The 26,051-nt window shown below is 37.4% G+C and overlaps 1 protein-coding gene across 2 annotated transcripts in view; it reads left to right on the top strand.

Moving 5' to 3' along the window:
* The window catches only part of WDR7 (WD repeat domain 7), a 300,771-nt gene that overhangs the window by 229,051 nt on the left and 45,669 nt on the right, over positions 1–26,051 (top strand). For both annotated transcript variants that reach the window (XM_033087148.1, XM_033087149.1), the window contains one exon: positions 10,428–10,527. In XM_033087148.1, the coding sequence (XP_032943039.1) occupies positions 10,428–10,527 (100 nt within the window). The remainder of the gene's footprint in view (positions 1–10,427; positions 10,528–26,051) is intronic.

Below are 26,051 nucleotides of genomic sequence, written 5' to 3' on the forward strand. Positions count from 1 at the left end.
TTTTTAAATTAAAGTCTATTGGGGTGACAATTGTTAGTAAAGTTACATAGGTTTCAGGTATACAATTCTGTAATACGTCATCTATATGTCACATTGTGTGTTCACCACCCAGAGTCACTTCTCCTTCCATCACCATATATTTGATCCCTTTTACCCTCAAATAATATTTTAATGAAATACTATATTTTCCAAAACAAAACAAATTAGAAGAATAGCATTGTTTTCTATATTTTTGCCCGTCTCTTGCTCAATAGACATCATTTGGATTCTCGTGTCTGCTTCTGCCTGTGATGTATCACGTCATGTAGGATCTGGAAAACTCAACTCTACACTCGTGGGAAAATGAGAGTGAAAAAAGCTATTTTTTCACCTGATAAAATTTTGTGGGGAAAAAATAGGTAGAAATCAAAGGCATGGTTTTAATATAGTATTACTGTTGTGCTTTTAAAAAACATATTGTATATAGTACGTTCAGACAATGGAATATTATTCAAGACTAAAAAGAAATGAGCTATCAAACCATGAAAAGATATGGCGGAACTTTAAATGTATATCTAAGTGAAAGAAGCCAATCTGAAAAGGCTGCTACTGTGTGATTCCAACTATATGACATTCTAGAAAAGGCAAAACTTATGGAGACAGTAAAAAGATAAATGGTTACCAAGGGTTATGGAGGAGGACTGAATAGACGGAGTACAGAGGATTTTTAGGGCAGAGAAAATACTCTGCATGATACCATAATGGTGGACACATGTCATTATACATTTGCCCAAACTCATAGAATGTGCACCACCAAGAGTGAACTCTAATGTACACCATAGATTTTGCGTGATAATGATGTGTCAGTGTAGGTTCATTGATTGTAACCAACGTACCATCTGGTGGGGATGTCGATAATGGCAGAGTCTGTGCAAGAGGTGGGGGGGCAAGGGGTATATGGGAACACTCTGGACTTTGTACTCGATTTTGCTATGGACCTGAAACTTCTCTAAAAAACTAAAATATTTTTTAAAAACAGAATCTACTCATTATACTTATAAAAAGTCAAAAAATCGATATGAACTTCAGTGATATTTAATGTTGATCATTCAGTATTTATTTTTGATGAATCAGTGTATCATTCCCAATCACTGAATGATGAGAAATTTTAATAAATTAGTCACTCCATTATGGATTACAACATCCAATTATTTCAAATAACACTAGATGGTGTTTATTTTTAGAATTGAAAATTAATATTAAAATATTTTAATTCACTGATTTTTTTTTGCATGTACATGTTAAATCGCAGCACCCAATTCCAAAATTGGAAACACAGAAGTCACTGAAGAATTAGGAATCAGTAAATGGAATGCAAGTGATTGAACCAAGTAAAATACTTTTTAAGCAATAACAATTTTCTGCAAGTCTTGTAGAATTTATTCAGCAGAGTTTTAACGTGTGTCTGCTCTGTGCACTGTGCTGGGCTGCGTGGTGTGGGCCACTCAGCTACATCTGGTCGGTCAGGCACTGGCACTGCCCTCACAGACCTGACGGGACAGACAGAGTGGTACATCAGGGAAGGGTGGCACGCTCTGATACTAAAAGGGTATCCCGGACACATAGAAGAGTCCCAGGTGCTATGACCAGAGGGACACAAAGGCGGGACCAGGCAGTTGTGCACAGGAGGAAAAAGGAGAATTGGTGATATTTTAAGCCGAATTTTAGAAGGTGAATAGATAGATGTTCATTAGGCAGGCAAATCCTTCTGATTCCAAATTTTTGAGCTATTTCCATATGCAAAAATTGGATGTCATCGAGTGAAACACTATTAAATCCTAAGGTGAATCTCTGACTAATGAATCAATGGTCACTCTTCAAAAATTACAGTGTGTACTCTTTTACATTGCATATTTCACTGCTAAGAATGAAGAAATTTTCAAACAATCTCTGTATAGGCATAGACCTGAGCAATATATTTAATGGCTCAACTACTTGGGCTTCTTAGTAGATATTAAGACAGCAGTAATAATAGTAGTTGTAGAGTAATAGTGGTACTAAGGAGAACACTAATTTTAAAGGACGTAGAATATAAATTTCTCTAATTTACTGTAAATGGATAAATCACCTAAATTTTAGTAGTATTGACATTGAAATTTAAAGTGTTTTACATGCTTTTGCTGGATTTAACTGATTATCTCTCAATTGGCCTTTCTTGGGAACCTCTTAATACGTGTTATTTTACATAGAAAATATACTTTATATTAAAACACTTTACTCACTTCTATCCTCTAAAGGTAATTTTTGCTTACCAACAGTTGTTTCCATTAAAAGATACTAGAATTGTGGCATACCATACAGGCCTTAAAAAGATTGAGGTCAATCCATTTCTACTGACATGGAAAGATGTCAGTAGAAGAGAAATTTGAAGAGATACTAGCAAAGCTTCAGAAGAATAAAATAAAATCATTTTGGAAGAGGATAACTGTATGTAAGGATTGATATTCATGCATATACATGTAAACATATGAAGAGAAAAAAATCTGTTAAGACACACCCCAGAGTATTTGTCATGGTTACCTGTGGGAATAGAAGGGACTAATGGTAAAGGGTAACTTGCCTTTCTTAATTTTTTCTTTTCTGTGTTCTCTGTGTTTCTTTTTAAATTTAAAATTGGATATGTATTAGAATAATTGAAATGAAAAATAATAAAATGTAATTATTGAGAAAACACTAAAGCTATGACATAGATAAGATACAAAATATTCAATTAAAAATAAGTATTTAAACTTTTGAAACTTTTTGGAAAAAAGTTAAATGAGACAGAAGAGTTAAAAGTCTGTATTTTCAGAGATAGTTTACCTTTTCTTAAACTTCGTTATTATGTAGACAGACTGATTGATTCTGCTTTTCAAGTGAAAAGCTGAATCAGCTTTGTTCACCCTAAATGGGCACTTAAAATCCAGTAAGGAAATGAACACTGTCTACTTTAGAACAATGCATGAGCTCATTTTTTTAAAAAGTCTTCCAAACCTGTGGTTTGTTCTTATCCCATATGGTGATAATAATAATGGGATATAAAACAACTTCTGTCCTGACTTCCAGTAAAATTCTGAAATTGGTTATCATTTTGTAGTATACTCTTTGTAGCAAATAATTATAGATGTTGCTCATATACTCACATGAGTAGAAATCCTTCCCACACCAGTTTAGTCCATTTCCCGACTCCTAAAAACTTCCCAAACATAGCTGTCTTTCAATATTAAAGTTACTCATTTTAAAAAAAAACCTCTAAAGCTTCCAGGAGTATTCCATTTCACTATATAACAACAAGAATATTTAATTTTCAGACTGTTTGAAATGATAGAGAAGAGTTTCAAACTAAAGTAATTTGCAATTGTTATCAGGTTATATTCACAAATCACAAGTATTTAAGAAATAAGCAACTTGAAAATATTTTAGGGCATTTATTTCTCTTATGTATTAGCATATTATTAGTCAGTACTTATTTGCCCTAGGAAAATAACAAATTTTATTTATTCTTTCTGTAGTATTCCGTGTTTCCCCGAAAATAAGACCTAGCCGGACCATCAGCTCTAATGTGTCTTTTGGAGCAAAAATTAATATAAGACCTGGTCTTATTTTACTATAAGACTGGGTATAATATAATATAATTAATATAATATAATACTGGGTCTTATATTAATGTTTGCTCCAAAAGATGCATTAGAGCTGATGGTCCAGCTAGGTCTTATTTTCGGGGAAACACGATATATTAAGAGATGCAGCTGATGACGATGGTGACGGTGATATAATGATAGCTGCTAAAGTTTGAGTGGACTTACCATTGTAAGTGTTTATTGTGTGCCCAGCACTGTTCAAAGTATTCTATGTGTATTGCTCATTTAATCCTCACAACCTTAATAGTTACTATTATTGTTCCCATTTTACAGATGAGGAAACTGAGGCATAGGCAAGTTAAGTAACTTATCCAAGGTCACACAATTATTAAGTGGCAGAGTCAAGTAATAAGAGACCTTTCCTCTGCCATCATAGGGTACAGCCTCAACCTGCATGGTAGTTGTCCTTGCGAAGTTCTCCCTGTACAGCCTGGGGAGTGTTTCCAATTCTATTAACACCCCAGCTACAGTGTGCGTATTGCAAGTTTTTTTAGAAGGCCAGTAATTCACCTATTAAGTACTCAGTAGTGTTATTCATGAAATATCTATTGACTATTTATAGTGTGCAAAATGCTGAGTGGGAAGTCGTGACTCTGAAATGGAATTCGCCACCAGTGCCCATCACCACCCCAGAATGAGAGATCTTTTCTTCTTGTCCTTTTGGACGGGTGAAAACATTTCCCCGCCCTCTACCGCTCACACCCCCAAAAACTAACACAGTTCCCCTTGAGCTGATGCCTTCACCAAAGCCACTTTCTTGGCTCCAGATCTTTCAGACCCACCAGCCTCATGGAGGCCTGGAGTCTTGGTGGGTGGGTGTGAGCGTGCTCTGTAAAGTGCCTCCTCCTTTACAAAGCGTCCCTCCGTGATTGCAACGGTGGCATCTCTGAGGGCTGTCGACCAAAGCTCTGAGAACCTACTCCTGAGTCTCTTAGGCCCTGGCCCCTTACCTGGTGGCCCTCAGAAGAGCTCTTTGGCATCTCACATTGGCCAGGGACGGAATTGAGTCGGTACCTTCTTATGGTCACAGTGACCTATACGTCACTCCACTGCAGAAGACCTCCCATTCTTTCCAACAGGACAGGATTGCCTGTGTTTAGGGCTCGGATCTTTTCATGGGTTATTGGAAGCACAACATGGAAATTGAGGAGACTCATTCCTTATCCACTATGCATGATGAGTAAAAGGGTGCGGTGTGTTGGTTCGATTTTAAATAATTTTTGTTTACATTAATAAACCTACATGCGTATCCTGCAGAGGGTAACCAAGTGAATCAATCTAAAAAGTTACTTCATGTAAACTAAAACAGAAATGTGATTCCATTTTTTACTCGTATTGGCCAAAAAAAGGGGAAAGTTTATTGATACCAAGTGGGGGCACTCTTTCAGTTTTAGTGGAAATGGAAATAATTTGTCATTGCCTATCAAAATTTTAAATGTGTGTATGCTTTAATCCGGAATCTTGCTTTGGGGAAATTATTCTATAAAATGCTCACCTAGGTATATAAGGATCCATGTATACTATACAATAACTTAAATGTCTGTCAGGAAGGGAATAGTTAAATAATGGAATATACACATGCAGATGTGAGAAAGAATGACATGGGATCACATATACTGACATGGGAGGGTTCTCCATGAAGTGCTAAGGGAAGAAAAGTCAGTTGCAGAATAATCAAATGTTTCATTTTTGCAGTAAAAATTAGAAAATGCTCTAGAAAGGTCCACCAAATTGTTAACAGTAGTTAACCCTTGGTGAGGGAGCGGGATATGACAGGAAAGACTTAATTTTTACTGTATACCTATTGGTGGTGGCTGAGTTTTTTATAAGTACCTATTGCCTTCATACGTTTGTAACAAAAAGAATCAAAAGTTTGTAGACCATTTTAAATCAACGTCATCAAGAAATTCTAAAAGCAACTCAATTAAGAATTGCTTCTAATGCTCAGTTACCTATGAAAATACATACCCAAGGACTTAGGACAATGCCTGACACACTCAATACTCAGTGAATATTAGCTGCAAATAGTTGCAATTAGTGGATTGTAAATAGCTTTACATTCTATTCCATACCTGCTTAGACTTTAGATGGTTTCATGTTAAATTGGAGACTAATTTTTGGATTAGTTGAAGAGTGTTTCTCGTTGCATTTTAATGCTCAAGAATATGATGTACAGTAGTAACTCAGTGTCCTGAGACCACTGCACATTACCAAAGTCGTAATTAAGAAAGTGATTTTACAGGTTTCTTTTTCTCAAATCATATTTCTGCTGAGAGTTGCATGTTTCCTTTAACTATATTTTTCCAAAGTAACTTTTAAATTTCACACAGACTTTCTCTGATTTGGGGGCCATTTTTAATAAACATAGAAAAGGTCATTAAAGCAAGGAGACTGTAAGTAGAAAGTACCAAAATAATTTAGAGACTCGGGTATTGGGTGCCTGGCAAACTCTCCAGCAAAGTGATTTGCCCCAGGATCCTGCACCAGAATGAACTCAATTCACGTTTGTGTTTCACATCATAAACCACCCTGGTGGGAGTTACTCCTGAAGAGCTGAAGTCACAAATACGGCTTTGGAGAAATAAAATCACCTATTCTAGTATTTAATAATGATTGATAAGTGATTATTTCATTCAGTAATGTTTGGTGTGATAATACCATGTTCATTGAAATTTATGTGTGGTGATATAAATATCTGGCAAATTCATTCTTAGAATAATTTTTATTCCCAGGACCATGTTTATACCAAAAACATATACTTTATTGTATAGATCATTATTTAGACTAGATTTGCCTCCATAAGTTTCAGCCCGAGTAATATTTTCTAGTTCCCAAAGATATAATTAAATAGTGTCCATTATGCAGCTATCAGTCTGCTGCTAATGTACCCAGGCTCCAACTTCTTGTAAAATCTGCAATTGTTTGTCTCAATTGAAAATACATTTTTAGAAGGGTCATGGGGCAGTTTTGTTTCTTGATTTCTGCCTAACTTTTTTGAACAGTTTTTGTTTGCTTTGTGTTTGTCTCCATTATTATTTTAGACCCTATAAAATATTCATTGGTCTTCAAATTCGATCTGTTTAGTAGAGTTTGTACACTAGTCCTGTATTTTGAATTAAACTCTACTGCTACGTCCTGCTTGCTTGAACCATATTTATGAATTCTTACTGCAGTAAACTTTTTACTGCTGTATCCTTGCTTGGACCATATTTACATATTCACACATTCTTCAACAAAAGAGAGTCTCAAAAGAGGGAAACAAGCAGCAAACAAAAAAATTATTGTTTAATATCTCAGAGATGCTAAGTATAATAAAGAAAAAGTAGGATGTTGGACTCAAGAGTAATGGAGAATGAGCTGCTGGATTAACTAGGACGGCCCATGAGTACTCCTTTGATCAAGATACCCTGGGAACAGAGAGCCAAATGAAGTGAAGTCCTGAGCCATGGAGATACTGGGCAGATGAGATTTTCAAGCAGAGAGAGCAACACGTGTTAAAGCTCCAAAGTGGGAACGCTCTCTGCATATTCAAGAAAGTACAAGGAGATCAATATGACTGGAGCAGAGTGAGCAAAGGAGAGGTGCTGAAGTCTGAGATGTGGGAGGGCCATATCATGCAGGGTCTTGAAGGACGCTTGACAGCCTAAGAGACAAGTGATTTGATTTATGGTTGAAAAGGATCACACTGGCTGCATGTGGGCAATTATGAAAGGTGAGGCCAGTGACTAAACTTTGGATAAGGACCACCCCAGCCCCAGCAAGAGATACATTTGCAACATTACTCAATTCCACTTTACTCTCCTTTCACGTATGTACGTACACACGTGAGTGGCAATGTTCTCTCTGACTTAACTGAGTTTCCTTGTGGTGAGCTGAGGAAACAGCCATTGTTCTAACTTAAATATAACAAAAGGATTCTTATCCGGTTGTTGCCCAAGAAATGCTGCCCAAGTGACATGTTATTAATGCAGTGAACTGGAGACTGAGATGCCGTTTCCAGAAGGCTCAGCACACGTGAACCCTTACTCTTAACCCTACCCCATAAATTTTGGAATTCAAGACTTCCCTGCAGAATCAGGTCAAGACTATAATAGTCTTAAAAACTGTCATGGATCCTCCTCTTCAATCTATTGATACTTTGGGGGCAAGTATATGTATCTCACCATCCCTAATCTTGATAGCCACCCCCAGCAGAGAAGAGTAGTCTAGGGGTATAGGAGGTTCTGGAAACCCTCAGCAGAGATAGGCTCACTGCAGCCAGTCCCCAGACTGGATACTTAGGAAGTGATTGCATACGTATCATAGATTTATTCTGTTAAAAGAGACATGATTAAAGGAATAAAAAGTTGATCAAGAAGTCCTAGATAAAAATATGCCATAAGATCTCCAAAATTCTTTAAGATGCTGTTTAGAATCATTAATCTAGTAGTAAATTGCAAAGAATGGAAAATTCAGATCTGTAATACATGGTTCTTTCAGGCCAACTAAAGATTTGATACCAATAACAGAGTTGTTCTTTTTTTCTCCCATAAATACTGGTGTTTGTGGATGATACAGAAGGATGAGGTTGATATCCAGAGCATAGAAAATAGTCAATGTAATGAAAACTTTTTAGAGTCTAGTTAACTAAGTAAAATTTTGTCCACATAAATGTATTTTACCAATAGTTGTTTTGAAGGGGGTTATTATGAGGGGTAATTATATTCACGTTTTGTGGGATTTGGGCAATATAGCTGTTACATCTGTGCAAAGCTTAATGATACATTATTTTTTTAATACCAGTGGAATACCTGTGGCTTATTAACCACAAAATAAATATTTGTTAAAATATTTGTTAGATGTTATATTCCATGTTACTGTACTAGCATAGAAATTGTGTGTGCTTACATGTGTATAGAGATACAGATACAAATATAGGCAGAGATATAGATGTATAGTGTTGCCCAATATTTAGACCACTGTAATTGATTATCGAATGACAAAATAGTAAACATTTTTTAACTCTTCTTGATCATTTTTATTTTTGAGTATAAGAACACTAGATTTTGAGTGCTGATTCCTACCTTCTGTATGAAGGTAGCATGATATACTGTAACAGGAAGAGCTTTGAGAAACTAATTTTTTCCTGACCACTTAATAATGGGGAAGCTTCCTATGTGTCAGCAGCCTTCCATACCCTTCCTTCCCTCAAACCAATATATAAAGAGGACATCCCATACCTGAGCCCAGCACAACCCAGCAGTACATCCTAAAGCAGGGTCTTGAATGTGACTAAATATGAAGCATTAATCTTCCACTAAAGAGGAAGGAGTTTGCATCACTGGGTAAGGCTTAGGGATGGGACAAAAGTATTACTGAATCTATTCCTTAGTAATAGGTAACAAACAAAAAATTTAAAAACTCAGTAGTTTTCCATATTGATGAAATGTGTATTCATGTCATGTCTGCTAATACAAAAATAGCTTTGTTAGAATGTCCCTGGTTTCAAAATGCTCACATTCAAATATTTCTCTCTCTCTCTCTCTCTCTCTCTCTCTCTCTCTCTCTCTCTCTTTCTCTCTCTCTCAACTTTTCTTACCAGAATTTCAGAAATGCAGTCCCATGCCCTAATTCTTTTTTACTCTATATCAATCTTAAGAAAGAGATAGAGAATGATATTTCTTTTCTGTTGTTTTACTTCCCCCTCCCATGTTTTAAAAACTAATAACAGAAAAGTTACCAACCTTTTCTGGTAGTATAGATCCAAAGGGGAAAAAAAGGCAAGGAATGTGTAGTAGAATTGATGCAATATCCTCATAAATATTTAGGATAGGCCACTTGTTTATCCGGGCAACTTGCACTGAGACAGTAGGACTAGATAATGGAAAGGTATATTCAAAACTCTTTGGGGGTATAAAATCATACCTTATTTACACTTCTAATTATTTTCATTGTTACTTTCCTGAATTCTAGCCATATGGCAATGAAATCATTATGACAAAACCTATATTAGGAATTCATATATTTAATCCAGTCATGAAAATTAATCTAGAAAAAAGAAAAATAAATAAAAATAAATCAATCTCTTATAAACTTCGAACTATCTTCCCTATATCCTATTTTTGTGCAATGCCAAATAAGCACCGAATACGTTTGTTTATGCTACCTGTAGTCACAGCTGTCACTTAGATAAACTAATAAATGTGGACAATCTAGGGAATTTGCCAAATGACTTTTTTCTGGTGGGTAACTTTCTACTTTAATTCTAAATTATTGATGTGAACCTAAGCATAACATTTATATGGCCTTTTTATGATTGTTCTGGTAGAAAGTATATTTCACTCCTTAGTACTATAATAAACCATGGGAACATAATTAGATTGAATATGTAAGCCTTTTCATCTTTTCCAATTCTGTTCAAATAGAAATATTTGCATAATAGTACTGTAGCAAAACTGAGTTTTTATATTTAATCTTTTTTGTATTTGATCCTTATTTCTTATTTCAAAACAAGGTTGTTTGTTACTATGAAATTGTTTTCTACTGAAAATTATTATTAACAGGTCTATGTGGCATTCTGCATCATTTTTCTTTCAGTTGATTTTAAGAATTACCAAAATGAAACATCGTTGAAAAATCTCAATATATTAATTACAGATACATTTATTTAAGAATATATATCAGAGTTGGCTTTAATCGTTGAAATGTGTTGCTGTCCACTTCCACGTGCAGGTCATCTCACCTGGGTTTTTTTTGTTGTTGTTGTTGTTGTAAAAATGTTCCATTCAGGTTCTACATGGTCAGCTATTACGAGCGGAATCACAGAATAGCAGTCGGAGCTCGCCATGGTTCAGTGGCCCTGTACGACATCCGGACTGGAAAATGTCAGGTAAATAAATCATTATGACTTTCTCTCCATAAAGTGTGGAAGTTATTGAAAGGAGTGAGAGACTTGCACTTCGCCAGTTGACATGCTGAGCTGCTGGAACATTATGGATAATGCTAAAGGGATCAATAGTTTAATGAAGGACTCAAAGAATAGAGAGTCCTACTGTCTTTATTCAGTGGGAAGGAGGGGCTGCCAGAAATGGGTCCTAATGGAGCCTCGTCAGGTGATACAGGTGATACAGACCCCTTCGCAATCAACCTTTTTTTCTTTCAAACAAAGTATTATGATTTTATTCCAGATTTTTGCCCTATGTTTTCTGAAAAAAATTGATACATGATTATGGTTAATGGCTACATAAACATTTTCTGACGGGGTAAAGTGAGATATTGTAAGAGTATTCTCTGGTCAAATTTCAAGAAAAGAAGAAATCACAATAGTATTTAGTGGGACTCTATAAAAAGGAAGCTGATGCTGTATTCGAAATAATAATATTACTTTATATACTTTTGTAACTTTAATGTTTTCATGACACTTTATTATTTGAAAAATTATTTGAAATATTCTTGATTTTAATCTTGGTCTTGGTCACTTGATTCTCAAAATGTACCAATTGGGTAGACAGGGCAAGTGTAGCCCCACTTTAGATATAAGTGAATCGAAGAGACTTTAAATCTCTTTATCCCAGAGTCACACTCAGTTAATCCAAAACCAGGGCGAGGCTCTGTCATGATCACGATAATTTACAGCGCTTACTGACGAGTAGTTCCAAGTCCTACTTCCATTTCCTGCACCATTTATCAGCGCTGGTACATTCAACCTTATTAGAAATTACATTCAACTGTATCAGATTGACATATTCAACTCTATTAGGAATTTCCAGACAGAATGTGAAGAAATTCATAAGGATGTGGCTAAAATTTTAAACTGTCTCTTAAATTTCGTAAACTATGAAATTAATTCTCCGAAAGCTTCCCTGACTGTTTTCCATGAAATAGTTCTAAGAGATGGTAGCAGGTACTGGGGGTAAAAGTCTCAGGGATCAGACAAGCGTAGAGGATACTGCTGGAGTGTTTCCATAGCAGACCATCTCAGCATCTCTGATGGAGGGATGTGAATCGTGCCCCCCTGGGAACGCACAGGGTATGCACCCCTGACCCATCCTTGCATCACTGTTGAATTTTGTTAGTGTTTTTTCCAAAGCATTAACTCCTCACTGGTGACCATATTTCTTTACTCTGAACTCACACTTTGAGCAGTGACTCACTCTGAATAGTTGCTTAAAAATTAAATTACATATTGTTGATAATATTCACTCCTATAATATCCACTTCCCTCAAACCAATATACAAAGAAGACATCCCATACCTAAGCCCTAAGAGACCGAGTCTTCACATAGCATTTTCAGAATTTGTTTTGGTTAAGACAGTGTTTTTAAATTGGAGTATATTATTATTAGCAGACTTGAGAAAAGTAAGCCACAAACATCTACCCAGTAAGGACAAAAAAAAAAAAATAGAACAAGGGAACCTTTCCAAGCTTCTTAAAAATGGAAGTGTGGAAATCAGAGAGGGGACACTTGTTACTGGACAAGACACGATTGTCACCAGCAGAGAGAAAAGCGAAGTAACTCACATATAGTGAAGTAACCCAAAGAGGAGTGAGAGAAGACCAGCAGCTAAGAATTAATGAGAAAGTGCGAAACGGTACTAAACTGCATTTCTTTACAGTTTTCTTCTTCCTAAGGGGTCTCAGTGAAGATCTTGGTAATGTGCAAAAACAATCATTTGAATTATCTTATTCTTTTTAATTAAGTTACTTGAGATGTACTTATTAATCAAAGACATTCTTTCTTAACAGGAATTTGTAATGTCATTTATATTTCATTTTGCTTTCTGTGTATCATTTTAGTACATTTAGACATTTTAGTGTCCCCATGATTTTTTCTACCTCAGCGTCTGGATGTTGATACCCAAAGTTATCATTAGTGTTACATGCTTGAATACTTCTACCTTCCAGTTCTGTGTGAAACTGAACGTTACCTTTTTCTCTCATTATTCAGAACATGAAAACAACGCCAAATCTCTAAAATCAATCTTAACTACTTTTGCCAGTTACCAGTTAGATCCATGAGCTCTTAAGTGACAAAGATTCTCTAAATTCTTTTATGGTATTAGTGTTGTAGTACTTGAAATAAGTGAGGCAACAGTTAAAACAAGATACACAAGCAGAGTTGACATATTTAGAAATGATGTTTTAGATGTGAATCAGGGGAGTAGGGATTTTGAACCAGCAATGCAGTAGAGCATTTCTTGAATTAGCTATTAGACTCAGTTATCAGAAAGTGGGACATTTTTCCTAGCATGAGTGAAAACATAGAGACTGGACCTAAAAAAATGTAAATTCACTGGCCTCTAGGGGATGAGGTTCCAGCTAGGTGGAAAAAGGTAAGGCATGACCACCTAAAAGAGAGAGTCCCGCTGAAGGGAAATCAGCTGTGGCCTGGCCAGGATGCCAGAGGCTGAGAGAATATCCATGGGCCCAGTGGGAGCAGGGAATCCAGACCACGGAACTAGAGGGAAGGTCATATAGGTTCCCTGTTGTTATCAGATTGGCTGATGAAGAACAGAACAGACAACATTTAATCCCTTTCCCTTTTCTTTTGCATTGGTCTCTCTCTCTCTCTCTCTCTCTCTCTCTCTCTCTCTCTCTCTCTCTCTCTCTCTCTCTCTCTCTCTCTCTCTCTCTCTCTCTTCGGTTTTCTTGCAACCTGTTCTTCCCAAACTGGATTATGCAAAACCACAGAATAAATATACAAATGTGTCTGCAACGTGCATTTTACTTATATCAAGGGTTCACAAACTATTGACCAAATCTGCCTGCCACCTGTTGGAGTAAATAAAGTTTTCCTGGAATACAGACCTGCTCATTCATTTAAGGATTGTCTATCACTGGTCTCACACTACAGCTGCAAAATTGAGTTTTTGTGGCCGGCAAAGACTATACGTGGTCCCCAAAGCCTAAATAAAATATTTACTATATTTTACAGAAAAAGTTTGCTAATCCCTGAAGTAGATAACTGAGGAAGAAGAGTGGTTTACAGCAGTGTAGTGTAATGTATTGGAGAAGAATAATTAGAAACTTGTGTGGCTTGAATTCCATCCCTACCACCTATTAATTTTATAACCTTGGGGAAGGTTCTTAACTTCTCTGAGCTGACGTTTCTTCACTGTAAAATGGTGATAGAAATAGTGCCTGTTATTATGAGATGTAAATAAGATAATTTATGTAAAATTCTTATCCCAGGGCCTGCCAAGTAGCTAATATTCAGTAAATGTTGGTTATTATTATATTATACTGAACTTGGAAATCCATTACATTGCAATTAAAGTACATGAAGTTTAAAGATAAAACTTGAGACATTAGGATGTTTATAGACTCAAAACTTTGAGTTCCCATTCGTTTCCTGGGCTAGTGGAAAAGTTAGACAGCACTGCCTGAGGCCATGCGTACATTTCCTTTCTAAAGGCAGCTCTTGCCTGTGGTGGTAAACTGAATCTTTACTGATTATGGAAATCAGAAACTTTGATGCCGTTCAATAGTTAAAATCCTGCTGTGCTGCTGGCTGCATTTTTACTAGGCACCTGCTAGCAATTGAGGGATATATATGCCTGACTCGCGAATTTTGCTTAATGAAAAAAAAAAACAGTAACTCCCTATGAAGTGCTTAAGTTTTGTTGGTAGGTGTTGTTCTCGATAAGCAGGCTAATTAAGTTCCAGGAATCCTTAGAGCTACAGGTATGTGTTTGGTTAAACCAGCAATGAAAATCCTCCCTCCAGCAATATTTGCCTTTGGTTTGGCAGACTTGATATTGTATCTCACTGATTTTCCAATCCTTTTTGAGCTGATTTTCCAATCCTTCTTTGTAATGAATAACTGCTGGCTCCGTGCAAGATTCTCTTAGGCTCATGGTCGCTAATTTTCCTTATGACGTTTGTATGTGTCACTTGGAAGTATCTGATTCACTTTGGTAAATCTAGGCACTTACTTTCTTGCTTTTGACATAGTACTACAAAAAAGGCAGGGGTGTACGAGAGGAAGAAAGTGTGGCTGATGCCTTAGCTAAATCTTAAATTATTAAAAGAACTTTATTATTGAAAATTTTAAATAAGTTCCTTAAAGAACTCATTTTTAAAACCCCTTATTTTCTAGTGCCTACTGCACAGTAAATGCACAGTATTTATACATGTGGATCAAATAAAACACCCTGAATCTTTGGAGTAAAAAATATAAGAAATATAACATGACATGATAAACGAAGACAACATGTGCCTTAATTATGTAAAAAATATTTTTGTAATTTGGGTGCAGTTATATTTGGGGATGTCAGAAACACCTCATTAAAATGTTTCTCTCTGAGGGATGGTAGGGTATCTGTTCAACAAAAGCAGAGAGAGCCTCTTTCTTATGAGTCATAAAAGATGTACCTATATTTCTGTACTGGACCATGACCAGGTCTGCCCGAGGCCAGATAATGAAGGAAAAAATAGAGGTAAAGATTGATTGTATGTATAGAACTGTGGCAACTAAGGTCTAGCTCTAATCCCTTAAGAAGCAGGAGGTAAATTCCGGAATGCTGACGTGTGCCCCATCACACCGCCTAATGCTATAAAAAGCTGTGGGCCAGAAGTTGGGGCTTCTCTGGCCTCCAAGATTCCGTACTCCCTGGGGGATGCATCGACCTTCATGAGGAAAGGAGGAGGCCACAGGGTACTTCGTCCACTTACTTTTCCCTCATCTCCAGAATGTTCTCTGCCCTGCTCCTTTGCTGATTCACTGGTACTGAAGTGAAAGCAACTCTGAACTCTGTCCAAATCCATTTTCACTAGTCTTTACACTTTGATTTATCCCATCATTGTCCAGCTTGGCTTCCCTTTATTTTTCCGCTAACAAGACTTCACTGATTGGGCCAGTCAGATTGTTATATTCACCCGTCTGCCAGGCATCTAACTAAACTAATGAGAAAAACAGGAAAACTACAACTTAAAGCAAATATGGAATCTGAGGAAGATTGCCTCATTGCTTTCCTGTCGATCTTCTCTTCACTTATTCCCATTTGTCTTCAACTGCAAATTTTGAGAATTAGACTTACTAGCTTGTGGGGAACATCCGTGGTTGCTACAGTAGAGATGGAGAACAGTGGACAGATAAAGGATGTGTTTTGGTAGAGCCAACAGGTCTTGATGATTGTACAAATGTAGGGTTCAGGGCGTAGGGAGCTAAGGGGCAGGCAGAGGTGAGAGACAGAGAAGAATTTAAGGGTGACTCGTAGGTTTGAGTCATGAGCAACTAGATGGATTGTGGTGCCATTAACAATTGGGAAAAAAGCAGTCTAGGAGTAGGAATGAAGGTCAAGACTTGAGAACTAGACATGTTATGTTTGAGGGGCTATTTTAATGTTTGACCACATAATATCCCAAAACACAGATGTAGCAGAATGCATTAATCAGTCCTCTGTCCATTGACATTTAAGCTCCGCCCACCACCAATTTCTCACTATAAGCACTGCTACACTGAATAGCCTTATTTATATCACTTTTATGCCTCGCTGAATTTTTTAGAATGAATTCCTGGATGTACAGAGCTAGGTCAAAAGATTTGTGCATTTGATCACCGGAATGCTCTGAAATTATTTTCCCATAGTTTATGGGCGTTAGTTTCTTCACACCCTTCTTAATAGTCTGGTGAATAACAGAATGACTCTTGAACCACAATTATTCTCGTAAAAAAAAAAAAAGAAAAGAAAAGAAACCCCACAGTTGGTCTGTTTCACCTCCTGTACTTGTCAGCATAGATAACGGAGTGTTAGTTAATTTATTCATGAGTTATCACTCATTTTATTTATAAAAAATATTTTGAAAAATTCTGATGGCTCTTTTTGTGTGTGCCAGACGCCATATTATATGCAAGAGATCAAAAAATAAACATGAATTGTTCCTGCCCTCAAGGAATTTATAAACTGGTGTGGAAGATGGGTATAAACCCGTAGTTGAGATACTGTGGCCACCCTTTCCTGGAGGGGAGGCAGGGGAGGGTGCCTGGGAGAACACGCTGGAACACTAGCCTAGGAGCCTAGGGAGAATGGGCGGGGAGAGCTTTCTACAGGAGCGGACATCTGAGCTGAGCCATTAACAATGAGGAGTTCTGGAAAGAAGGGGAAGGGACATGATTCCAGGAGGCACAACATCTGCAAAGGCCCGAGGAGTAAGAAAGCATGGGGAAGCAACTTACCAAAAACTAAGACATGTTTTCCCGCTATATGTGAATGGTTCCTGTTACAGCAATTTTCAAATTAGCATCACACTAGGAATTGCACAAATCTTATATGAAAAACAGTCATTCCAAGATAAGCAGAGACACCTCTTATCTGTGGCTCAGGAAATGCTAAGCCAGTAACAGATTTTGCAAATAGTTACATAGTGTTAGCGAAGTGTTTAAGAAATAACTGAATGCTGGCATCTTTCATAAATCATATTTTTAGGAAAACGGGGGCTTGGCAAGATACAAAAATGTCTTCAGCATGGGATTTAAAGCATTCTAATGAACGTAAACCAGAGTAATTTTCTATGGGCCGTTTAATTCTGGCAAGCCCTCTGCAGCTACTACATATCAAAAGAGCTAATATTCAAGACTCAACAGAAATGTCAGCAAACACACCTATATTAATGGAAGTTTGGAAAACAATGTGTTCTTCTCTCTAAAAATAACAAAGATTTTACTTCTAGTTAGGAGGAGCAATGGGCCTTAGGGATGTGGTGGACAGCAAGATTGATGTTTCTTTAAGGCAGAGTTTTGAAGCTCCAGGCACAGTTTTCACTGAGCAGAATTCTATAACGCTTATACATCAAGGGCACTTACGTGGTGATTGCAGAAATTGCAGCGAGAATTGACTACAGTACTTAGTCAGACAGTGACATTTTAGGTATTTTCTTCCTGCTCTTTTCAGCAGCTGGTTTTATGGCAGGTGCTTTCTATGACATTCTGGAGCAACAGCCAGAAATATGGCATCAGGGGTGATAATAAGATGAATGGTTGGAGAAGACAATGGCTTCCTGACACTGTGTTGAAGAATTACCTTACAAGCTTCCCGTTTTAAAAATGAAGTGCTATTTAGGGAAGAACCTCTAGGAAGAGAAACACATATCTGGAGCAGTGCTTGAAATTGGATCATCATTTATTCTGAAAGTTTAAAATTTTTTAAAGAATATTTTTAACTGACTGTATAGAGGAGTGTTTTTCTATTGGTTTTTTACTCCAGCACGCATTGAATGTTTCTTATATCTGTGTTGTACTTTGAATGGCAGTAGTCAAGATTTTTGCACCAAGAAAGAAAAAATTACATTCTTGGTAATATGTATAGTTGGAAATATATGAGGCAGAGAGTTTTACCGTTTACAGACGCAGCAGTTATTACAAGCATTTCAACATACTTGCAAAAGCATTAGGTAGACTGAAATTTATTATGATTCTCACAATTCACATTTTATCTTCATTTCTCAATGCCATTCAGTTTCCTTCCTAGCCATTGTCTTTTTCCTTTCAACACATAAAAAATGAAAGTACAAACGTCTAAATATACATATCTCACATACATTTAGTCCATAAATTAAGAAAATATCAGGTAGGAGAATCATGCTGCATTGGATTCATTCTGGATTCACTGCCTTGTATTTTTTATATCCACTGTTGTTATATAAGGTACTTAGAACAAGGCCTGCCGTGTAGTAGTCATTCAGTAACTATGAATCCTGAGTACTCTAAAACGTATATAATGAGGACATGAGTCTGTAGTTCTTGGTGAGTTCTAAAGAAATGTTGATGGTGATTTAAAGAAGCATATTGTCAAATGGAGCTGGTGGAGCTCACGTCTGTGCGGCAGGGGCAGATACACAGGTACCACAAAAGCCCTCGGACCCGGCATATTCAGCCCCAAAAGTCGCTCAGTTAATCAAAAATGTTGCTCAAGAGTGGGATTATATAAAACGATATACATCGCAAACATTTCATTTAAAAATTGTCTTTATAGCATTTAAATTATTTTCCATCTCTTGGTGTGAGACCAAACCCTTTTCTTTGCATAACCGGTCCATTGATTATAGTTTTAGAACATTTTTCTTTCTAACCCTTTCTAACCCCAAAACAAAAAACCAGCTTCTGTTTTTGTTTTGTTTTTTTGTTTGTTGTTTTTTTTCCAAGTAGATTGGGAAGTGAAAGGTCCTTATAAAGCAATCTCAGAGTATAATCCTAGATGTTTGTTTATGCTTTTCCCAGTTTTTCAGTTGTGTCACACCTAATTTTATGAGTGTGTGTATGTATATGTCTTTCTAAAGCTGTCCTCCCATTCTTATTTTACAGTTTTATGTGGCATTTAATTCTACTATATATTAATATTTACATTGACAAGCCCAATTTGCATAGCTTTAGTTAACTTCAGGTCACAGAGCTCAATGGGTGGGAGCAGTAGCAAGTGGGCCATTAAACCGCTAACATTCCTTGTAGTGGGCATCAGTCATCATATTTTACAGAGGGAATAGAGAGTATTGGTTAAGCCTGAGTCAGTAAAACAGAAGTCAGGTAAGAGAGATTCCAATACCTTCACTGCATAGTGCCTAGAAGTATTTACATGTCACCATGAAATGCAGACGGAAATAACTACTTGTGTGGGTAAGGTATTTACAGTCTCGTAGGGATGACAAAAGTGAAACAAGTACGTAAGTACAATAAAGTGCTTCCATGCTGTTAGGTTGGTGCAAAAGTCATTGTGATTTTTGCAATTATTTTTAACCTTTTAAACTGTAGTTACTTTTGCACCAACCTAATACAATAGAATGTGACAGGCCACAAAGAAGGACAGGGCGACTCCTTTAACAGTAGTAAACAACAGGGAAAGTTTCGTAAAAAAGATGATATTTGAGCTGAGTCCTGAGTAGGTAGGTATTCCGAAGGCACACATGGAGGAAGAAAGCTTTTCAGAGAGAGAATGAAGCATCGACAAAAGTGCAGAGACATCATTTATCTTAACGTGCATTCCGGGCAGTGTAAGGTTTTGCTGTGCTGGGAGCAAAGGTTGCAAAAGAGTGTGGGAGTGTGATAGAAAAGAGAGAGAAAGCCTAGTAGTTAGGAGGGCTGAGCTCATGGTAAGCCTTGCATGGATAGATTCCTTCATTGTTTGGAGCCTCATGGGTCAGCAGTGACAAACTCAAATGCCTGCAGAGACCAAGAAGGTAGCATAAATGAATAAAACAAGGGAAACCCTTTTAATAAAACAAGGTAAAAGTTATCTTTCATTTTTTTCATTTTTGGTAGCACCATCCAAGGAATATTTATCTTTCTTTTTAACGCTACTCTCTATAAAACAATAGTGTAAGCCTTTAATAAACCGTCAGCTGATAGTCCACTTGAGTGTGGGGGACAGAACTGGGAGGTGTGGGGACTGCGGCAGACTTGAGAGCGCCTTGAGAGCACGTGTAAAGGGATCAGGCACGTCTCAGATCCTGTCAATTGGTGCCACAGAGCATTGTAGACCTCGTGTTGCCTAATCTCCTGATTTTTTAAGATAAGCCGAAAATCTGAGCTTTTATTTTTAAACCTCCCAATTTTTAACTGGTAGTGACTGATTTTAAAAGTTTTTAGAGTGCATAAATCAATACTACACTGGCTACATTGAGAGAAACCATTCGAAGAGTTTTAAGCAAGAGGTCAAGAGGATCAGATATTATTCCATTTTGGAAGGTCAGGACGACAGAGGATGAATTGAAGAAGGTTTGCTCCTTGAGGTTTTGGGAACAATCCAGGTAACAGGTGATAAGGGATTGATTGGCATCAGCAGTGGCTGGGTGAAGAAAAGGAGTAGGGACATGATATACAGCAAGCAGATTATGATAAACCTTAAAAGGTAGCGTTTTAAATATATACGCTAAATTAAAACATAAATTGATACCGTAATGGAAAAGTAAAAGCAACATTTTCTAAAAAGGGAAAAGGGGAAAAAAAGGGTGGGCTGTATATGAACTGATAGGGAAGACAGACACAAAAAAATGTAAAGATTTATTTTAGGCATAGAGAGGAATTTTTTTTTTAAGGCGGGAGCAGCTCACAGTGGCCCGTACAGGGATTGAACCGGCAACCTTGGTGTTATCAGCACCACGCTCTTATCTTACTAACTGAGCTAAGCAGTCACCCCTAAAGAGGAATTTTTTAAATAATTGTGGAATTGTTGGAAAGAGTTAAGAGTTAGGATGTTTTATCTACAAAGTAATGGGAGCTACAAAAGAGGCTTTAAATTACATAATTTATTATTTCCTGTAACGAAACATGCAGAGGTAGTTGGTGAGTGAGCAGCCCTGTAGCGTCCTCAGGGCCCCAGTCTTTCCTTCTCTGTTCCACAGGATTCAGTGTGTTGCTCTCTCAGGACAGACTGCCTCGGGTATGGGGTGGCTGCCATAGAGCCAGCAGACTATGCAGAGGACACCATCCAGAGGTCAAAAGGAGAAGTTTTGAAAGCACTGTTCTCTTGTCGCAATTAACCAAAATGGTGTCACATACCCATTTTTTTTTAAACCTGTCAGTTGCAAAGAGAATGGATTTATCACGACTGACAAATTGAGATTCACGCCTGAGATGGCAGAAGGCTGTCTGTCACCCTACGTGAGCACGGGATTGGCCTGAGAAAGGCAACCAATGTTTGTCTCCCCAAGGGAACTGGGCATATTTCCCCTGGCGTGTTGTAAGATATGATAAGCAGGAAAGAAAGTTGATAGCAGATTGCCCTTACACTATCTTTGGGAACTTGATCAAGGTACTAGCCTTTTTTAAACCAGTCTCCTCGCCTATAAAATGAGGATTTTTTAGTTCCTCTTGATTAATTCAGCTGACATATGTACAATGTTTAGTTCCCTGCTTTTACATTTTAAGTGCTCAGTAAATGGTGGTAGTAGGTTGACTAACAGCCGTCTTTAAAGGTCAGTCCAGTTTTGAGTTTCTGAATTTGAAAGAGAACTTTGTGTCTTGGTCTATGAACAAAACTCTTAGAAGTAGGAAACATTTAAAAACTCAGTAGGCTAATAATAAAATTACTTTAAAAGTATCATCTTTCCCTTTTATTCCCACACAAACAGTGAGCTGGGGTGGAAGAGTGCAGGATATGCCTCCAGAGATCTGGCTCGGATCCTCTCCCACGCCCCGTCCGAGGCCAAGGACCCTTTCCCTTCACTGCACCAGAGGGAGAAGGTTGCTTTCCGTTATCTTATCCTCTCTCTCTTTCCTCCCAGCTTAGCTGATCTCTGCTCCTGGTCCAGAGCTGGGAACAGCCACACCTGAAGACCTAGTAGGAGCTTAGAAATAATTTTCATTTATTCCTTTGAATGTTTGACTATTTAAGCAATTCTGCCCTTCACCCAAATTACATCTTAATCTGGAATATTCATTAATGTGGAAAAAGGTATTAAAAACATAGTTTACTTTCAAAGGAGTGAAAGGAGCAAGGAAACGTGTATATAATGGCCACCACACCAAATTAAATGCTTCTTTCTCATATATTCTGAAAACGGCCCTTTGTAGTGGTGAGAAAGCCAGCTTCTTTAAGCCTCTTGTATGTCTCTGGGCGACCATCCCAGCATATGGCATTGTTACTGTGTTGCTGTAATTTATGTAAATGCATTGTCAGAGATGAATTAAAACTTACAGTTGTAAATCTACAAGGACATAGCTATAACTCACACAGATTTATCACTTGTAGACATGTATATCAAGTCTCTGGAATTACTGCTTCTACTGTAGACAGAGGTTAAAGAAAAAGGTAACAACTTACATGCCATTATACATATACAGCAGTTTGTCATTCACTGGTAGTGGTATGAATGCAAAATATAGCAGGTGGGCCGTCTTTTACCCAGCAGTCTCATTGGCAAATTTCAGCAAGAATGCTGAAAGAACGATCACCAAGTAAGTAGTGAGAGCATTTAGACCCAATTACTTATTTTGTCACTTAACTCCTCTGAGTCCAAGTTTACTAGGTATAAGACTGTTTATCACAAACCTGTTAACACCACCCCCGGACACTCTGCAAGGTTTTTGTAAGGTAGCCAAGCATTCATCCAACAAACATGTCTTGTGCCTACCATGTATCAAGTACACTGTTTTTTGTTTTTTGTTTTCAGTCTAAACAAAATAATTTAGGTCAACATCCTTATTTTTGCAAAAAACCAAAGTGAGGCCAGAAAGATGAGGTGGTTGGTTTACAGAAGGCTGTGAGCGGGCTTTGAAAACTACAGAACGCGCACAAGGGGAAATAATTATTCACTGTCACACAAAACTAATTAATATCTCCGGTATATGGTGATATATATGTGTTTAGTTCTCCTTGGATGTTTCTACCTGTCTAGGAGTTCCTTTGGTATAAATTCACTGGGCATTGTCGTTTAGAATTGTTCTTTCCAAACCAGGTGACATATCAATCAGTAGGAAATTTCTAAATAGATTTCTCCTACCTTAAACCTTCCGAATCAGAATCTCTGAGGCCGGGACCCAGATATCTACATTTTTATAGGATGCTCCCAGGTAATTCTAACATAGACAGGAGTTGGGAAACACAGGGTTTGCCAAATAAAAGAACAGATTATATGAGAACCAAATAATGTGTGAATTCTTGTGAATTAATGTTTTAAGTCCCCACAGTCTATAAAATCAAGTAATTTAAATATAAGGAAAAATAACTTGCATTAGATCTAGAATCATATGGTCGGAAATAGAGCCTTAGGGTGAGTGGAATTTGGTTTGGGTAGGGGGTGTCACCACTGAAAAGGCCATGTAGCAACATTAAAGAAAGGTTTAGAGGAGAAAATCATAAACCCCACAAAGATTTTGTTTATACATCACTTATTTACATGTATAACTATTTATAGATACTTGCAATCCTAGTCTACCTATTTCTGTATTTGCTTTGAAACATTACATGAAATTATACATTTTTTCTTAGTTTATGAGGTTTTAGTTATTCCTTTCTGTGTAGAAATTTATCTCATTGTCCTGAGCTGAGGCCAGAATCCCTAGATTTTCTTATTACATTTGAGAATTTTCCTATTACCTATATCATGCCAACCTGCCCTGACAGTGCTTTAAGCAACTACTGTTGGGTCCACGTATAGCCTTCTTTTCTCTCCACAGGTCCCCTTTCTCATGACTTTTCTGTTCTTCAAATTACAACAGGAGGGAGCCAGATAAAATCACTAACAGAAAATGTGCTTACAGAAGTCACCAATATCTTGTTAACCCCTTATAGCTTTGTCTTTCATTGGGAGTTTTCTCCAGCTATTCAGATAACGACACACAATTCTAGATTTCTCCATCTCCACATATCCCTCCTAGTGTGGCAGAATCTTTTCTCTTGCTGCAGCATCCATTCAAACAATTTATTAATTTAATAAATATTAAATATTTACTGTATACCAACTACTATGTTAGTGCTGCACTCTATTGAAATAATATATTTCTACTTAATGATTTTGAGGAAACTACTGCTTCCTCCAGAGGCCTAAGTGGAAGAACATTTTTAGCTGCCTTTTCCAAATTGTGAATCCAGTGAAATTCCCAGGATGTGAGCTACTTCCTTATTTGGGGAAAACACGACGCATTCAGTTTGTCAATACATCGTTAATAACATACTAAAAGAAATTATACACCAAGGAGATTTTACAGCAGAGCAAACAGGAGAGAAGACGGGAGATGGACCAGAGCTAGGTCACAGAGGCCCTTGAGCCATGTTGAGGAATTTTGATATTATCGTAAATGTGGTGGGAAACTATTACAGTTTCTAGCAAGTGACTTGATCTGATTTAACTGCTATGTGGGGGAATGGATGGAAGGAAGACAAAAGTGGAAATGGGAAGAGCGGTTACATGGCTATTGCCAAAGTATTCCACGCTAGTGATGACAACATTCCAGACCGGTAGGAGAACTGTGCAGATAGAGAGAAATGGACCGATCTGAGATGAATTTGAAGATAAAATTGAAATCGTGGTGAGTTGGGTATGGTAGTTGAGAGAATGGGGTGTTGAGGATGATTCCCAGGTTTTTGGTGTGAGCAACTGAACAGGTTTGTGGGTTCCAGGGTGATAGAAAAGGAATTGCTCCACTTTGGATGTTAACTTTGAGATGCCTAGTGAACATTCATGGGGAATTCTCAAATATGTAGCTACATACATGGCTCAGGAGAGAATCATTTAGACATGATTGACATGCTGGTGTATCATAGCCGTGGCAGTGGATGAGTATAGCGTGAGAAGGGAAAGGGGCTGGGACAAATCCCGAAAACGTTCAACATTTAGAGATGAGATACAAGAGACGCATCTGGTAAAATCATGAGAATGGATGGTGTGAGGACATGAAGAAAATCAGAAGACTGTTTTGTCTTAGACACCAAAAGAGGAGACTTTCTCGTGGAGGAAATGCTGCTGAAGATCAAGTCCGACAAAAAGGAAGAGGACCCGTCCGATTTGGCAACAGAATGTCATCGGTGGCTCTCCAAGCAGCCTCAGTGCAGTCGTGGGGGGTGGAAGCCTGGCAGCCGAGCAGCGGCAGGCAGGTGCAGTGGTGTCCACCATTCTTTCAAGAAGCTTGACTGGGAAAAAGAGAGGAAAGAGAGGTAGTTAGGAGGACGGTGACGTCAAAAGAGTTTTGTCTTTCGAGATATATATATATATATATATATATATATATATATATATATTTATATATATATTTATATATATATATATATATTTAAATGTGCTACCGAATATCTGACTTCTGAAGTAGAACACCTGACCTGTGGTTTAGCAAAGTCACACAGTTAGCAGTAGGGAAGATTTAAAGCAGGTGTGGAAGATGCTGCTTTGGATTGGCATGACAGAAATACTCCTGCACGATGCCCATGTTAATACTGTCATTCTGAACCATTTTAATATTAATTTAATGCCAACCCAAAGAATTCAAGTGGTATTAGGTCTGCGCTAATGAGAGTAACGAAAGGACCACTAAGACAGACCTTTGAAATCACAGGCTAAGGTGAAAAGCAGTGTCGTCATACCCAGCTTTAATAAGGCTCATTTGTCCAGAGATTTCAAAACCATGAATTACTTTACAATTTGGTGGATTGCAAAAGCACTCAGCTTCTGAATATTCTTAAAGGAAATTATTCAACAATCCTGTACTTCTAGAATTAAAGGGCATATCTTTTTTGCCAAGGATGGAGCCTTATTTGGATGTGTATCTTACATATTTGATATAAATATATTATGGCCCAAGCATTCTTTTTGTGTTAACAAGGAAGAGGTATCAGTTTCAACGAGCACAGGTTTTAAAAGCCCTTCTTAGTTTTCTCTGGACAAAAGAGAAGTAGGTTCAGTTTGCCTTTATGATTTTCCTCCGAGGGAATGCAAGGGCCTCTTGGGCTTGAGCTATTGTCTTATGGTTTAGCCATCTCACTGAA

The sequence above is a fragment of the Rhinolophus ferrumequinum genome, chromosome 19, assembly GCF_004115265.2.
Source record: "Rhinolophus ferrumequinum isolate MPI-CBG mRhiFer1 chromosome 19, mRhiFer1_v1.p, whole genome shotgun sequence".
NCBI lineage: Eukaryota > Metazoa > Chordata > Mammalia > Chiroptera > Rhinolophidae > Rhinolophus > Rhinolophus ferrumequinum.